The sequence below is a fragment of the Calidris pugnax genome, unplaced genomic scaffold, assembly GCF_001431845.1.
Source record: "Calidris pugnax isolate Ruff unplaced genomic scaffold, ASM143184v1 scaffold18, whole genome shotgun sequence".
Classification (NCBI taxonomy): Eukaryota; Metazoa; Chordata; class Aves; order Charadriiformes; family Scolopacidae; genus Calidris; species Calidris pugnax.
This window is the reverse complement of record NW_015090812.1, coordinates 19602133-19619815: the sequence shown is the minus strand read 5'-3', so window position 1 is coordinate 19619815 and position 17683 is coordinate 19602133. Positions and strand designations below refer to the sequence as shown.

The following is a 17683-nucleotide window of genomic DNA, read 5'->3' as shown; positions in this document are numbered from 1 at the left end:
GGTGCTACTACGTTTTACAAAGTCTTACCATGTGCCATAGAGAATATTTTGAAGCTGGTATTACTTTGCTTTTCCCTTCATCTGTTTGGAGACTTAATTTAGTTGTTAGGGAGATCTTTAAAAATTGTTTTAAAATAGTATTCAAGTACTTCTATGCATACAAAAACTAAAGTAGCCTGGTTTGACTTTGTCGATAGTAGTTTTTAGGGGGAAGACAGGTGAAAAGGTAGTAGGTTTAGCTGAAATATACTGAAGTGATTACATTAACTCCATGCTTGGCATCAAAGAATTTGTTCTTGGAGAAATCACAAAGGAGAGTGCGTTATCTCCTGTCTGATAACATATGGATGAATTAGGGGCTGGGTCCCTCTTTCCTTATTCTTAAGTATTTGTTATATTTCTTTTCTGGTTGGAAAGCAAGGAACCCCTACCTGGTTGTGCACTCTGCTGTGTAGTAAGGTTTGAATGCACTGGGGGAGAAGAGCAGGATGAATAATACTCTGTTTGTACAGTGACTGCTCTTGTACTTTTAGAGAAATGGGGCAGGAGGAAGATAAAACATGTGTATGACACTTGCTATTGCTGGTAAACCTAGAGCTTTCATTTTACTCTTGTAGCAGACAAGTAGTAGTTATCTCTTGCAGTACTTGACAGACCAGAACTTGGTAAGTGGACCAAAATCTGACTTTTGAGCAGTCCTGGTGAAACATAATGCTTTTATACTGTGACAAGCTCTGAAAAGAGATCCAGTGAGCTCTTTTTCCTTTTCTTTGTAGATAGCAGGTGGGCTGGTCATACTTCTTTCTCACAATTACTTTAAGTGTGTATTTTGGTAGTAATAGCTTGTATTTGACTTCTGTAATGCTAATAAGGGATAAAAGCTGTTGAGTTCTTTGGTTTTTAATTTTATTGCGGCAAATGACTGGGTAATAGCAATCTAATTTGGTGTGTACAGTCATTTGCTTGCAGGAGTGTTTTTCCCTATATGAGTTAGACTTCTCAGCCCTACCTGAAGTTCTACAAGTTTATTCTCTTGTAATCTAAGCATATCACACTACTGCTCAAATCCGTAATCCCTCCCTTGGAGGGTAAGCAAGCACAAAGACTTTTCAGTTACTGCAGCATATACAGCCTCTTTGCTGTTTCAAGCACCACCGTTCCTCAGATTCCCTTAGATTGGCTTCACAGAATTCTTGTGATAACTTAGTAGCTCTGGAATGGGTCTGTGCCATACACTTTTATTTCAGAAGTGGCACATGAGGGTGGGAATAAGATGAATCCAAATTGTATTTGAAATATTGTGGATGAGTGTTAAGGTGGACTTGCAAAATACTTATTCCCTACTTGTAAACTTTTTAGGACATAGGATATGAATTTTCTTGGCAGTGTGTATGTTGCCACATGCTATGAGTTAGACTAGTGACAGTGGGGAAAGGGACAACCTTGTCCCTTGTAAACCAACTCTTGTAAGAGAATAGCTCCTATCTGGGAAGTGACTTTTATTTTTAAAGGCTCTTACTTGCATTATTGCTTAGATATAGGTTCAGTTTTTACGAACTATTCACTACAGGCTCCTTGTGTTGTGGGTTTTTTTTATATATGTTGCAGAATGAAAGCACTCTGAAGATTCATCATATTAGATTAAAAAATGAAGCTAAGTTTCAGTTGCTGAATTTTCATTGATAAAGATGAGTCAGAAAATGGTCTCCTGGGTTTTTCTTAATGGATAACACTACTTTTTAAGTACTGAAGACATGTACTGTAGTGTTTCCTTCTCCATTTCATTATCCTCCTTCCTTCAATTATTGCATTATTCTTGACATCTGTGATACTTCTGTTTTTTCAAGAGCTCTCTTCAGTGTTTCTTTCTCTCTCTTCCTTCCTTTTGTGTTCTTAACGTCTTTTTCCTGTTTCCATCCTGATGTCTGTATTATGAGCTTTGTGGACAGACAACTAGCAGTGTTTGCTTCAAAATATCATGTGTATGTGTCTTTGAGCAGAGACAGCTTTGAAGTCTCATAACTTATGCGAAATAAAAACTGCAGCATTGGGAAAACATTCATATAGTACAAATTTGCCCCTAGTTCAGATTTCTGACTTCTTGCTGTGTAAGATGGAAACTCATCTTTCCCTGAAGTCCTCTAAACTACCCTCTAAGGACCTTTTGACTACAAGCAGGAATTTAGGCTTTAAATGTAAGCTAATTGATGTGATTATTGACATTAATCGACATAAATAAAATCTGTATTTTTCTTTGAAATACACGCCACCCCCCGCCCCCCCAAATCTATTGCACAGGATGCATTGTTCTTAAATGCAAAACTTTTGTGGTGGGTGGGGGACTGTAAAGGAAATATAACAGAGACTTCTTTCATAGACTAAATGAATCTTTTAGAAATGACTGAGAAAGAATAGCATTGCTATGCTGCAGGGGCTGAAGGCATGAAGTCGGTGCCATTAGTTAGCAATCATTGCTGTAGGCAGAAAGTTACAGCCTCAAAATAAAATAAATGGGCCCCTTCCCTTTTTTAAATTAAATAAATCTCTGAATCTGTTTCAGTCTTAGTAATTACTGGTTTGACCCCAATAACAAAGAGTTAGAAATAATTGAGTTAGAAACAATTGTTCTCATAACATAGAATAAATAGAATTTAATACAGAAATTGTGGTCTGTTTTGGTGATAGGTTTCAGGAAACCTTTGCTTTTGGAGGCTAAGGAGGGGGGAATATGGAAGTCCAGGCAAATACAGGCACATTAATTTTGAGAAACAATGTAGTGTTTCTCAACATTAGATGTTTCGAGATATGTAATTTGTGTCCCTGCTAAATGAAACAGCAATGTTGACACTGCCTCAGTGTTGAGATTTAACATTTGAAGATAAGTGGGGTTTGATCCTCTTTTTGGATACTGGTTGTACTGATCAGTGCTATCGATGTGCCCATGATGAGTGGAGCAGCAGCATTAGGGGCTGAGACTGAAATACAGCTCTGTGTCCGGGAATTTATCTTTTGAAGGCAAATAAATTTGTGTAGAGGGTTTTGGTCCAAAATTAGACCAGTTTTTCAAAATGATGAAATAGCTGAAAAACAGAGATGATTCTGGACCCTCTTTTCATTGCATCATGCAAGGAGTTTTTCACACTGTTTTACTTGTCATTTTTTTTGGTTGTTTTATCTGTATCTGATCTTTTGTGCTTGCCTTGTTCATGCTTGAGGAAGAAACACAAGAAAATCTACCTACCATACTGACTTCTTAGAGAATACTAAGAATCCCATTAACTTGAGATATGACTCCAGATATAAAGCAAATTGCAAATATTCTGGGAGTGACCATGGCTTACCTATATTCTAATGTGTTCAAGGTCAAAAGTTGAATAAAGCTTTTAGATCAGGAATTAGACAATGTCTTGGTTAAGAAAATAATTATTAGAATACTTTATATTCAACAGTTAAATGTGCATAGCACTAAAAAGTAGCCTGGTAGGTGCTGGTTGTAAAGTGAATTGAGGGAAATGGCTAAGAAAATTGTGTCTTCATTTACAATACATGTTCGTGCACATGGAATATACCTCATGGATGAAATCTTTTTTTGTAAATAAGGCACTTGCTTAATATGTATTCTGAGCTAAATTTATTTAGGAACACTTTTACTGTACAAATAGGAATTGAAATGCAACAAGATGTGGCTGTGTTCTAATTTCTTTCATAAGTAAGCAAGCTGAGCTGGAGGTGTTCAGTGATAGCAGAATGGTTTAGGGTGTTATGTTAATATATGTTGGTCTCATAGTAACAGGTTCATCTTGTTGAATTGGATAATTTTGTTAATTAGTAGTTTGATACTGATAATTAGGAATCAAAAAATATTTGTCTTGGAAAATCTTCCATTGAGCTGTGGTGGAGAAATGTTTCCCTTGTCAACTGCAGTGACGATATTTTGACTGATCTGAAGCTGGACAGAGAACTTCTAGCATAGATGCCTGTTTTTCATTTTAGTATGAAGTCTCTCAGTTGCAGCAATATGTGATTTTTAATTTTTTAAAAGTGGGGAATGACAATAAATTGATTTCTGAATCTTTTACTTTGTGTAGATATGTCTTTTCTGACCTATAAATGTCATAGGAGTTGGTCATAAAGGAGTACAGTGTATATTAAGAGTTTAGTGGTCTGTGGGAAGTGTACATGTGGTTAATGACTTCTCAGGCTCAAGGCTTTTTTTTTTTTTCCCTCTTCCCCCACCCCCTTTAGGTAATATACTTGAAGAAAACACCAGAAGAAGCTTACAGAACGCTTATGTCTGGATCTAATCCACCATATCTTCCATTTAGGTACGTGAACATGAGAAATGGGCTTAACTGTGATGTTTTGGAGTTTACTAAATATAAATTTTTCAGATTGCCTTCCCAGAAAAGGGTTTAATGTCTGATACAGATGTTGTATCAAAGTGACTGATCTCCAGAAAGCATTTATTTATTTATTTATTTTTCTTCTAGTGAAATTACTTGCTCTGTGTTGGAATAATAAAACCATTTCAATTGATTTAAGTTTTAAGTAACACTCCCAGTCATGCAAACTGTCAAGTTTAGAAAATAGCTCTTAGCATGTTTGTGATTTAACAAGTAAAACTTTTCTTTATGATGCTTTACTATTTGGAAGCAATTAAAATCTTTTCAATTACCTAGTACTTAACCGGCTAGGTTGAATGAAGGGGGTTTTATACTGTTATATTTTCGCTATTTTACCGAACAAGTACTAACGTTCCAGTTATTAGATTGCTTTGCCTTTCTGTTTTCAATGCATGATAGTTAGTTTCTATCAGTTTGTCTTTATTTATCTGTACTAAGGCCATACTAAGACTTATATCTGAGGAGTTTTAGCTGTCATGTCTGTCTAGTAGACTTCCAGATTCTTTTCATGGTGTGGACCATGAAATGCCCTTGGACTTTGTGAATGAAAATACCTTGCAGTATTCTTATGCAAACGCTGGCAGTGAAAGGCAACTTTAAGAAGGTCAATGTCCTCTTTTTTAGGGGAGTCAGTGTTTTACAAGTAGTGTTCACTGTCAGCTGATGCATTTGTAAATGTAGATCTACCTTGTCTATATCAAATTCATCTGATTCTACAGCCACTTACCAAAGGCATATCAGATTGTTTCTCTTCTTACAGCTTGTACAAGAGCCAGATACAGAATAAACTTTGGGATGGTAGATTTCTATGTGAAGACCAGTTTGACTTTGAAATCTTAAGCTATCAAACACAAATGGTATCAAATTATAGCTTTTATTGGCGGAGAGTTTATACATGTACTTGGTTTCAGTAGCTCTCCAAAGACCAAGAATTTTACTGAGCTCTTGATATCCATATTTTCTTCAGCTAATTATAAAAGACATGTACAATGCATAAAAAAAAATGTTACTTTAAACACGTCAGTGTTTTTTAACATCTCCAAATTCTATATAAAATCGAGGCATGATGAGCTAAGTTAAACAGAGTAATGTGTAGTTTTCCTCCAGCTTTTAGATTCTTTGTTTCCTGGTCTTCTCCCAGTTTGAAATAATTACAACAGTCCTTTCCATTTACAGAAAGTTGGAAAATTGCTACAAGAAGTTATTTGAAGTAAACTCTATTATTCTGAGCATAAAACCGGTGTGAATACATTCTTCTGTCTCCTTATCGTTTTGGGGAAGAAGCAAGTGAACTATTTCCCTGCAATGTTTTCCTTCCTTCTGGGGATTACTATGTAGCATTTTAGTGGAGTCTAAAAAAACTTGATCCTCCCTTTCATATCAAATTCTCAGTGGTTCAACTTTGGCAGGAGTACTAATTACATAAAAGAGCTTTTGATACTTAAGTGACTTAAATTTTTCAGAATCTTAAGCTTAGTTTATTCAAAACTTGCTCAAAAAGCAAAACTCTCTTAGTAATGGAGGAAGTATGTTACTTGAGAATAGCTGTATCTTGTTCACCAATTAAAGAAAATTACTGTTTGGAAATATAGTAAATTGTTATGTCTTTAGGTTTCTTTCTCCCACACTAAAGTTAGGATAGAAAAAGGTAGAAAAGAGGTTCTGACAAAGCAAAGAACCTTACTTCTCAGATCCCAAAACTGTAAGACAGAAAACTTGGAATAGTGTGTTTGCATAGCAATCTCATATAACCCTATTTGCTTAAACTAAAGGCTATAGTCCTTTGCCTTGCAATTAGTTCCTTAAAATAATGATGATGATGATAGTAGTAGTAATAATAATAAAAAATGCTATTTCTGCTTAGCTGGCACAGTAACAAATTTAATGACATGAAACAATTTCATTTTAAGTTAAATAAGCAAATTTATTTAAGGATTTAAAGCAAATCCTTGTGAGTTTGAATTCATAAAATTGTATTCAACAATAGAATAATTAGCTACTCTGGGATCAGCAAAGGAGGGGTCAAAAATACAAGAAACAGCAAGATTTTCTAAAGATAGTTTTATATTATATACAAAGAGTATTTCATGTTTCCCAGGGGAGAGAATGCAAACTGAAAAGACTGAAGAAGAGAATGTCCAGCAAAGGCACTACTCATTTTTTGCAGTCTGGGTTGTCATAATAATTAAAAGTATAATTACTTAATTCTGTTTGTCAGCTTCAAGAGAAGAGCAAGATAAATGTATAGAGCAGGCAGCCTTCCAAAATGTAACTCCTCTGCACAGTCTTTGTCCGTGTGTTTCAAGTGCTGGGTTCCTGGGGGATAAATGATTGGATAAAACTAAAGCTTTTGAGGAGGTTGTGGGGTTGTTTTGTGATGGATTTTCTGTGGTGTGGTTGGGTTTTGGTGTGGCTTTGGTTGGTTGGTGGTGGTGGTGGTGTTGTTGTTTTTAATTCAAAGCTTTAGCTATTTTAGAGGGTGGGAGGGAGGTGATCTTCTTGAGCAGAACCTTGCTGTTTCTAGAAGGAATATAGCGTTACGAGATTTTGCTAGAATTGAATATCTTGATTTCTTGAGTGTTCTTTCTTAAATGGCATGGGGCTGGAAAGTGCTCAAGTTTCTTTTGGAGCTGCTTTGGACTGTGTTGGGTCTTGGCACTGAATTAGAGCCAAAGCAGATCCTGTTACCTGCAGTATAGTTTGTCCTGCTGGGAAAAAAGGCTGTGTAATCTAGCTGGATGGGAGGTGAGACAAAGAGGAGCGAGGAAAAAAACTGAAGGATCCTGACAAGATAGGAGGTTAGGTAAGAAATGAGGAGGCTCAGAGAGGGCATATTTGGGAATTGAATTCATAGGACAAGGCTGGAATAGATACGTAAGGAGCTTAAGAATTACTGTGGCTGAGAGAAGGGCAAGTAGGATCTGATGAAGGCCCGCAGTGGAACAATAGATTAGCTGGGAATGGGGAAGAAATAATTTATTCCTCCTTCCCTGGTTTTCCAAGGCCTTTGAGATTTTCTCAATGTCTATTCTAAGACATTGGAGACATCTCTGGTACAAAATATAGTGTGATACAGAGGCTCAAGCAAATGAACCTGTGCTGGAAGCAGTAGCACTGCCTTAGGTAGTATATCTGCTTAGCAATGAGATATATTGTGAAGAAACAAGTTGGTGCTATGAAAAGGTTTGCACTCCTTCCACATCTTTAATGTCTTGAAAAGGACTAAAATGACTCTTGCATACAATGAAAAACATAACCCAAATGTCTTACCTCATGCCTCCTATTCTAAGGTCGAGGAAGGAACTAATTTGATACAATAATCATTGGTATTCGGTACTTAATTGACATTAATTTATTCTTGGAGCCTGGAACTTAGATATTCTATAACTGCTATAGTATATTGAAGTGCAAGAGTTTATCAGTGAGCAACGGTCAGTTAAGTGTTACAGCTAGACTGTTTAATAAGTTTGTTAATTTGATATCTGAATTATCTTTTATTTAGAGAAAAAAACAAAACAGACAACTTGCAATAGGTAGAAGCTGCAGGGTTGTCATATTCTTTACGGAGTATTGAGGTATGTTTACATGAAGTGACCACTGGGAAACAGATCTACTTTCATGTAGCTCAGTGACCTCAAAAAACCTTAATCGGCTTAGATCTTCAGCTGGCATTTCATTTAAAGACAGCTTCAGCAAATATTGTTCAGGGGTGGAAGGAATTCAGAATAGCCATCTTACAAGATACATGAAAAATGTTTTGGTTTTATCATAGAAAAACTAAAGACAAAGCAGGAGGATAGGGCACTACTATCTTTGAGACACTTTCATCTTATTTTTGGCTGATTCACTGTCACTTGGTGATGCTCTAGTCTCTTGAAGATCTTGTACTGTGTCTTTTCACTTTCATTTATGAAAATGGTGCTAACAGCATTTTTCAGTCATCATAAATACCAGTTTCCTATTCTGAAACTAAGATTTAGACTTTTACCTCAAACTACTCTGTATTGACTTTAATATGAAGAGAAAAAAAAATCAGTATTATTGCGTTCAATCTCTCGATATGACATGAATTTCAGAGCTAGATTTTAGTTTGTAGCTTTTGGGTTTTGTTTCTTTATTGGCAAGTGCTGGGTAAACAAACTGGTTTGCTACTGACAGTGTTTAGAGGTTTGGTGAAAGGGAAAGTGTTATGCAGTATTGAGGTCAGCTGCAATAACTGTGAAATTGGATGTGGGATTTGCAGCTCTGTAATGCTGGCTCAGATTCTGTACTGTATGAAGTATGATACATCTGTATCACATAGAAATATTCACATTTAGAAAGCAAATAGAGTACTATCAGGTTATAGTTGGTAAAATACTGCTTGAAAGTCAAGGTGGTTACGCATTTTTCCATAAAAGACTGGAAGAGTACTGTAATGAAATGTGATCAGCAACAGAAATCAGAGCACCGACACTGTAAAACTGTGCAGGAGATGCCTGTATGTACTCTGTTCTGTCATTCTGGTAGGAAGTGAGGTCTTCCTTTCCCTTCTATGCTTTTTTAAACACAGAATTCTGAGTTGAGAAAAAAGGTATAACACTTAAAATCCAAATAGCTTGGTTCCTACCAGTGAAACAGTCTAAATATTTTTATATATTCATAAGTATTCCCACTAAGTTAAAAATTACTGTCTTAAACTTAAGCATGTGGATTAGTTTTCTGTAAAATAGGCTGATGACTGTGATATACAATGCACAAAGAAGAATAATTTTAAATAGGAAGAATGCCTGTAATTCATTTAAATTTAATCTAAAATTGTTTCATCAAGGATAATAAAGGTATTTTTTCTTTGTGGTGCTCTTCCGCATAACTATTGGTACTTGTGTTTGGTTTTACTGTGGTACAAAGTGTGGCCCATTCAAAATCTATTGCTTTTTATGCAAGCTAAAATTAGTATTATTAATTATTGCTATAAAACTTTGAAATTTGTCTGCTATTGGTAGAAGGAAAATGTGTGCTGGTGGATCTAGTGCTATAGAATTGACTTCTCAAGTCAATGTGGTATTAGAATAGCTGTATTTCTAACAGAGTTTTTGTAAATGTTAGTACAAGGTCTGACAGTATCCAAAGTTTTTATCCGTGGCCTGGAAATTTATACATCAGTAGGAAGGAAGATGAGTTGACACAGAACAGTGAAATTGAACTAGCTGTTCTGCGTTAGTTTTTAATTACTTAGTTTTCTCCAGTAAATGTACTAATTCAGGACTCAGAAAATAAGATTTGTTTAAAAAATATTTACAAAGCTGCTTAATAGTTTGACATGACTTCTGACTGATTTCTCTGGGCTAGAAAAAGAACTTGATAACTCAGCCTTAGCCTGGAGGAAGTCCTCTCGGTGACTGGGAAGGAGATTTGTTTTGGCTTTGCTTTTAACAAAGAAAGAATCAAAATAATTAGTTATAATTATTTAAATATACTGTATTATTATTAAAATAGGCTATAATAATTATTTTAATAACTTAATTCCCCCTAAACAAAAAGATATTTTACTCGAGTAATTTATTTAAAACATTCAGGAGGTCAGGTCATGATAAACTCTTAATCTTTGACTTTTGAGTATTTCAAGACCTTTCTAGACATGTAGTTGGCAGTAAGATTGGCATTAAGCATCTGTCCTCTCTAATACTTCTGCAAAATGCTCTCTGACTAAACTCTAAAGGAATACTAATGCTTCTCTGGAATAATATGAAATCATCCATTTGATAAGAAGATTGAATATAAAAAATGTCACCTCCTAAATACACTGCAACTTTGCTTCAAAAATAAACTAGTATTTTATATTTTTTTAATATTTAAAACAACTTTATAAAGTGCATTTTGTTGCTTGCTGCGTGTTCTGAAACTGGTAGCTTGGTTTCATCTCCTAATACTGAGTGTACAAGCACTTGCCTTACCTCTTCTTCAGAGATCTCTACTGTACCAATGGATCTGGCAGAGCCCTCATGGATTATACATACAACTTCTGCCAGATGAATTTTTTTGTTCTTACACCTAAAATTCAATGTGTGGATACCTTGACTAAAAAATTACAGTAAATACAGTAAAAAATAACAGTAAATTTTCAGAAAAACTTGCATCTCAAATTTATTCTGATTGGGTGGTTTTTCTTCTGGAAACTAGAAAAGAAAATATGTATATTCCTGGATTTACTCTGAAAAGGATTGGGAGTGCTAAAATAAAAATGGCTGTGGCTTTAAGGAAAACAAAGCGCATAGATTTTGTTCTATTTTATTGTTTTACAAATTCCGGTAGAGGGAACTTTTATGATTTGCTTGTGTTTTCTTACCAAAAGATACTTGAGGGGCAGAGGGGAAAAAAAGAGAAATTATGGCAAGGCCTGATATAATACACTCAGTATTTGCCATGGTTCTTCAAACATCATTCTTTCCCTTCAGGCATTAGCTAATACTAAGCCACTGCTTCCAGGTGTTATTTCACTACCATGCTGTACTGCCATTCATATTCAGTGTGTGTTTATTGTTCCATTATATTAGCACATTCTGACACAAAAGATGCTGAGTGAGTGTGTGAGTTTTTCAGATGGTAGCTGAGTGTGTTGCATTTCTTTTAAAAAACATTAGAATACTGCTATTCTTTGAGTGTCTGGGAAATTGGGATTATGTTTAAACAGTTTTTTATTTCTTCATTCCAAAACTTTGCCTGACTTCCCTTGCTTCCAGTCTTTCTATTATTTCACTGCGTGTGGATGGCAAGTCTCGGCAGAGCTGTTTTCTCCAGTCAGAGTACACCTACTTTAACGGTTAGGTGCACAGCAGCAGGAATGAGACGTGTGAGGCAGGGATGATGTGGGCAATAGATGTGAGCTGTCAGCATCCCCCTGCACTCCACGGGTGATAGCTGTCCGTACACCTGGAGTTATGATAGGCTTATCTTGTGCATCTAGGTCAAGTTCGGTGTCCTCCCTCCTCTCCTCTCCCTTCTCCCTCTTGCTCTCATAGCGCTTCTTACAAATGGATTAGAGATTATGTGGCTTTTTTCCCAGTATTGTTTTTATGTACTGCATTATTGGGTGGTAAAGAAGTAGTTGTATACATATAGATAAAATCACAAAAATTATTTTGTTATAGCAAAATAACATGTAATATAGAACGTCTGCTACAATCTTATTCATATTTCTCTAAATACTTAGTTTTGTGGTTTGCATTGGTTTAGGTTTTGTTGTTTCTGTCAGCTCCTTCAGAAAACTGCTGCAGCTTTTAAAGGTTTTCTGCTATATATGTGCTCCCATTGGGGCCTTCAGATTTTTTGCTTGGAAGACTTTTTTGTTTGCTAAACTGCTTTTGTGTTAAAATCATCTCTTATCCAACTTTCTCCTGTCAAAACTGTATTGTCTGTAAAGTTTATATTTTACAGCTTTGGTATGTTCTGCTTATCTAATATAATGAAAATACTTTCTGGCTTTTAGTTTTGATAAAACTTCCTTGTTGGCTTTGGGTATTGAAGGTTTATTCACACTTTAAAGCTCCCATTCTAAAATATTGTGACTAAGTATTTTTTAATAATCTAATAACTTGAAAGCTTTTCTATAGTAGTCTTTCTGTAAAATGACACTACCAAAATTTTAGCTTTTCATTTTCTTAAATACATTTTCTACGAGCACTGCTTGTTCAAAACTGCTATACTTACTCTGCTCTTAAAGAACGGGTGAGCATTAAAGTACTTGGGACTGAAGGAACATATCAATATAACAAATTTCCATCTACTTATAGCAAATAGACTATCAAAAAAGGAAAATTTACAATAAAAGATTGAAATTTTGAATCATGTATAGATTAAAGATAAATTTTAGCTGAAAACTAAAATTTTGCTATTCTGTTAATTTGCAATTCTTAGCATTCCAGATTAGAGCAAAACTGTAGAAGATCTCTTTAATGCGTAATTAGGAAATAATTTGCCCAGGCGGAATTTTGTTAAAATTCAAACTGGTCTGAAGCAGACTTTGAAAAATATTTTTTCTTTTTTTCACAATACATTTGTTGCTGTTATTTTTTGGTTGTGTTATTTATTTTTATGTTGGTGTCTCTTACACATTTATGTTTTGCCTTGGGGTATTTTTGTAATCTTTTAAAGAGAAATTGTTATTTTCATAGTAGCAGAACTAACATCAAGTTGTTCCAAATTTAATTATATCTGGGTATTTTTTAATCACATCCATAACCAGGCATCAAAATGAGAGCCTGTAAATTAAATCCACGCTAGAAGTCTATTTGCCTTTCCTTGTTAGACAGTGTAACTCAATTAAGACTTGAATAATGGTTAAAGCAAGCTTTGCTTTATTTGCTACTATCCTTACACAATTGAGAGAGGATGCAAGGCTTCCTGTTCCAGGACAGCATAAATAATTTTATAAAGGGCATATAATTAAGTGATGTAAAATACACACTTAAAATAATTTGTAGTATCTAACTACATTTACGGTTTGCTACATCTTTGATGGGGGGAGCTTTAGCGTGAACAAGCTTCTGGGAAGATGTCATCTTTGGACTTTAATTGAAATTTCTCAGAGGGGATTGAATTACTTGAATCTATTCTGTTGTGTCCTGCCTTTTCCCAAGTTCTTATAGTTATTCTGCATGTATTAAATTAATTTGCATTAAATCTATAGGGATGCTTCATTTGGGAACTGCACGTACAATCTTACGATCTTGGACTGTTTACAGGGAATAAATAAGGTAATAACACTTTTCCTTAGCAAAACAGATTTAAATTGACTTTTAAAATGTGAAGTAAAATACTGTGAAAATACACTAGAAAATCTGATTTCAAAGCAAAATGCGTGAATTGAGTAGTACCCTGTCATGAAGCCTAAGGTGCTGAGGACTGTGTTTGAGTAGTGACAATGGCAGAAGGTTACACTTCTGCCTGACTGGCCTGGCCTGTGACAGCTTCCTGAGCTTCACCTTAGGAACTGGAATCTGCAAATGCACCAGGGCTGCCCGAGAGTCCTTCTTCACAGTGGAAGGCAGCACACTAGGGCTGCTAATAGATCATTTATAACCCCTGGTAAAAGGGAATAACGTAGGTTGATAAAGCCAAGTGAGACAGACACCTAGGTGTACTGTGATTTCTTCTGAGCAGTTTTTGCATGTACTTCACCCCACCATTCCCTCAACACGCTTGGTTCAGTGTTTGACACTAGTCTTTTTAGAATTGTTTAAAAAGAATGAAACCTAATGTTACTAGTGTTTTGATGTGTCACTTTGAACAGTCCTGGTCCTGGGCAGTATTAAGCTCCAATATTGCTTTTTAAAAAAATGTTACATTGCATCTTAATTGGCAACTTTTAGTTACAGTGTATACTGTTATACATATAACTTACTGTTATAGTGTATATTTCATACTATAAACAAAGATTAAATTTTGTTCATCGTTTCCTGATGATCTTGATGAATGCAGCAAGCCATATGAACAGTTCTGTACATGCAGTTTATAGACTATTTGTAATTTTTGAAAGTATGGCAAAACAAATGTTTCTTAAAAATTAAAAAAAGAGAGAACAAGCTTAATATTTTTAGTTCTGTGGGGGTGGGAAAGGAGCTGTCAGTTAACAGCAAGACTCTAATTTGTGTGGCATTCTATGGATCCTGAAGCTCTGTGAAGCAGTTGGTGCAGTCACTGTAATTTATCTGCAACAAACATGTCAAAAGGACTTTGAGAATCAGTTTGTTTGTTCTCCTTTGTTCCCATAAAATTTATTACTGAATTTTTTCCAGTTCACCTACAGAGGTAAAAATACTTTGAAAAGAAAACATATGCCTTAATCTAAAGTAAAATCTTAGTCTGCCTGGGTAAATCTGGTGTTTGTGTGCCCATATATATCATATACGTGTAATCTGGGGGAGTCCTACAAATTCTAGAGCACAGCCAGCCAGCCGTGTTTAAATGAAATGCATTTTTCAAAATCAGCTGTTCAGACAAACCTCTCTGTATCTTAGGTTCCATGACAGATCCAATCATTGAGCCTGTGTTGTCTATAACAAAGCTATTTTTGTTTTGTCTTAAAAAGGGTGCTCTATATGTAGCAAATAATGGCAGACTGATGATGATTATTTTTTAAATCATAGATCTGTGGTGTGTTTTTTTTATCACACCTTGATCCCAGAATGTTGTGTAATATCTGTACTTCTCAGAATGCCGTAGATTCAGTATGAATGTGTGCTGCAAAACTGTCTTCTACTTACTCCTGGAGGAAATTTGGGCTATGAATTCCCTATTAATAGACTTTATTTCATACAGTAGTATACACAAACAGTACAAAATTAACATATTTTATAATAGTACAGTAATCAAATACAAAACTTCATGTCTTTGTCCTGTAACAAATACTGTTTAATGTAGTCCAGTGAACTTCATTCGATCAGTGGACTGTGTATTAAAAGCAAATAAAAAATACAGATTATACACAGTACTGTATTCTGTATATGCCATTTTCCCTGAGTATTATGGTGATAAAATCACATCACATCGTATCGTATTAAGTATAGAAAATCAATAAACTCTTAATAGTCTATATTTTATGTCCAACTGCATGAAAATGTGTTCAGCATAGAAATAATTGAATGACTGTATGACAAAAAGGGAATTGCTTTTTAATTTGTCATCTGCCTTAAAGAAAAAAAATATACTTAATGGTATGGGGGCGAATCAGTTTTATGATTTAAGTGATATGCAACAACCGTATGTCCCATCGTAATGTCTTTGAATGGGAAATAATGAAACTGACATGCTTTAGTGACATTGTTGGAGTTTTTGTTGTCTGTCTTGTTAACCTGTGCAAAATGTAATGTTGTCTTAACATAGAGGCTTCAATAAGCCAAAAGCATATTTAGTGGCTTAGTTTTAATTCTCAAAAACAGTGTTATAAAATGATATTAAATATCATATTTCAGAATAAACTGACACCTTATTGCCTTTTAGGCCTTGCAGCATGGATTTTTTGACTTTAAGACATTTGATGTGGATGAATATGAACACTATGAGGTTTGTACATTTAATAATGAGTTGAATGTGTTTGGTTTACCTAAAATAAGTTAGAGTATACAGTATCCCACAACTTAAAACATATTGGAAACACATTTTGATTCAAGTAAAACCCCAGTGTTCATATGTAAGTTATGTACATCCAGAGACTAGTATACTCATGTGAAAAACATGCAGGATGAATATCCTTGCAATTTCAGTGCATCACATAAAAAGTCTACTGTTTTCTCATAGCCTTTCTGGCTTCTGTGACCTCTTTCATGCTTTCCCAACCTTCCCCCAGGACATGATCCAAGGTCTCTCAGCTGACCCACACAATCTGTGTTTTCTTTCAGTGCTTGTTGAGCTACTTCTTGAGATGCTATTAGTCCCAAATACATGATAAACGTTTATAGCCACATAGGTTAAACACATTTTGGGCTTTTTTAGTAAGGATGCATTACGTGGGGATTCCAGTAATGAAAATATGTCCAAAATACTTCCCTAATGAAAGCCTGCAGATGTCATTCATTGTTCTGCCAGTCTTCTTACAACCTAAGAATAGGTACTCTGAATGGCTCTAGATGCCTCTAGGACTTCGTTCTGAAACATATGCACCTTTACGTACTAGTAGTAGACAGTTCAAGCTGTATTACTGCCAAGAACCTTCGAAATATGTCTGTGCTGTACCTGTGAACTGGGCCGCACACAGAGGAAATCACAGGCACAGAACTTTTATATCCATCTGGACCAGAAGAGTTGCATGATCTTTGTCTACCATTTCCCACACCCAGAGGAAGGGAAAGAGCTTTTACTGAAGTCAGTGACAACCACGTAGTTGTATTGGACCTTGCCCTTGGAAATCCTGCAGTTGCAGTTGTTAAGGAGAAAATTATATAAACCAGAGGTGTACTAAACATTTGAATATATATTAAACTCTAAGAAGAGAGTTGTGTTACTTTCTTGAAGCCAATATTCTTTCCCCCAGCCCCTCTATTGCAATTTTCAGAAAACTTGGAAATAATGAGAATAAATTTGTGTAGTCGGAAAATGTCCATTTTAAAATTTATTATCTTAAGTTGAATATTTCTGATTATCAAACAAGTTATAGGGATAATTGCTTTTCTTAAATGTCCATAGCATTTGATAAATACCTGTTTTACAAGCAAGATGATATGGGTGACAGTATATATCTGAAATGCATACAGCTATAGGAAATGCTTCACAAATGTTCAAGGAAGAGGGCAAAGTCAGGGGAGGAGTAAACAGTGGAAAAACTTTATCTACAACACAAATCTATACAGTAGATGTTGGCTGCAATAGGCACACTATAACATATAGCTATTCACAAAATTAAAAGCATTTCTGTATACCATTATGTTCTATAATGATCAGATTGAGAAATTCGTGTTAGCCTTTGCTGAATTACCAAAATTAAATTAACTGTATCTAAAATTTAAAGTATGATTTTTTTTTTTTTTGCTTACTCTATGTACAAAAGTTAAATGTTTACTTAAAAAAAAAAAAAGGCTGAGAATTCTTAGGAATCTCTATATATAATAGGCGTTAATCTGCCTGAAAAAAGTATTAAAATAATTGTCTAAAGCTATCCCATTATCTTGTTTAATGCTTAACATTATTTTAGTTTGTGAAAAGTATGTATGTGTGAATGGATATGCAAAGTATGCTGCCCACTGTCTGAGTTTGAGAAGCAAGAACTTGGAGTCATCTTTGACTTTTTGTCCATTTTTTGGTATGTCTTCTATTATTTTATGCACAGTCAGCTTTGTATGTTTCAATATGTCCTGTGGTATATTTCTAAAACTTTAAATGTTCCAAGTTTTTGCTATGTTATGTCTTCAAATGTGCAGTTATGTGGAGAAAAGTTGCATAAGACTTAAAGGGGGCAGGCTAAAGGAAATTCTATTTCGCATTAATAGTTCTTTCATCTTAATATATTATCAAGGCAGCTAATTCCCCTTTTGTTGGACTAGATGTAAAATACTCAAGTTCTTTCTTTTTTTAAATATTAATGTTGTTTGCATGTAATGTCGAGTATATACACATACATGCCTATATATCTGTAGTTCACATTGGTTAAAATTTATTCACAATAACCCATGTAACTATAAAGAACTAGTTAATTCACAAATAACTGATAATACAAATACAAAAATACTTTTTTTTTAACATCATCTTTAAAGGGGCTAGAGGTACTACAATGTTGAGATTGCAGTCTGTCATACAAATCGGGGAGG

The 17683-nt window shown here is 34.9% G+C and overlaps 1 protein-coding gene across 5 annotated transcripts in view; it reads left to right on the top strand.

Moving 5' to 3' along the window:
- CDC14A (cell division cycle 14A) overlaps positions 1 to 17683 on the top strand; it is a 61211-nt gene that overhangs the window by 20992 nt on the left and 22536 nt on the right. For 4 of the 5 annotated variants that reach the window (XM_014939251.1, XM_014939252.1, XM_014939250.1 and 1 more), the window contains 3 exons: positions 4246 to 4325; positions 13072 to 13138; positions 15384 to 15446. In XM_014939251.1, coding sequence (XP_014794737.1) covers positions 4246 to 4325; positions 13072 to 13138; positions 15384 to 15446 — 210 coding nt within the window. The remainder of the gene's footprint in view (positions 1 to 4245; positions 4326 to 13071; positions 13139 to 15383; positions 15447 to 17683) is intronic. The other variant, XM_014939249.1, reaches the window with a different exon arrangement.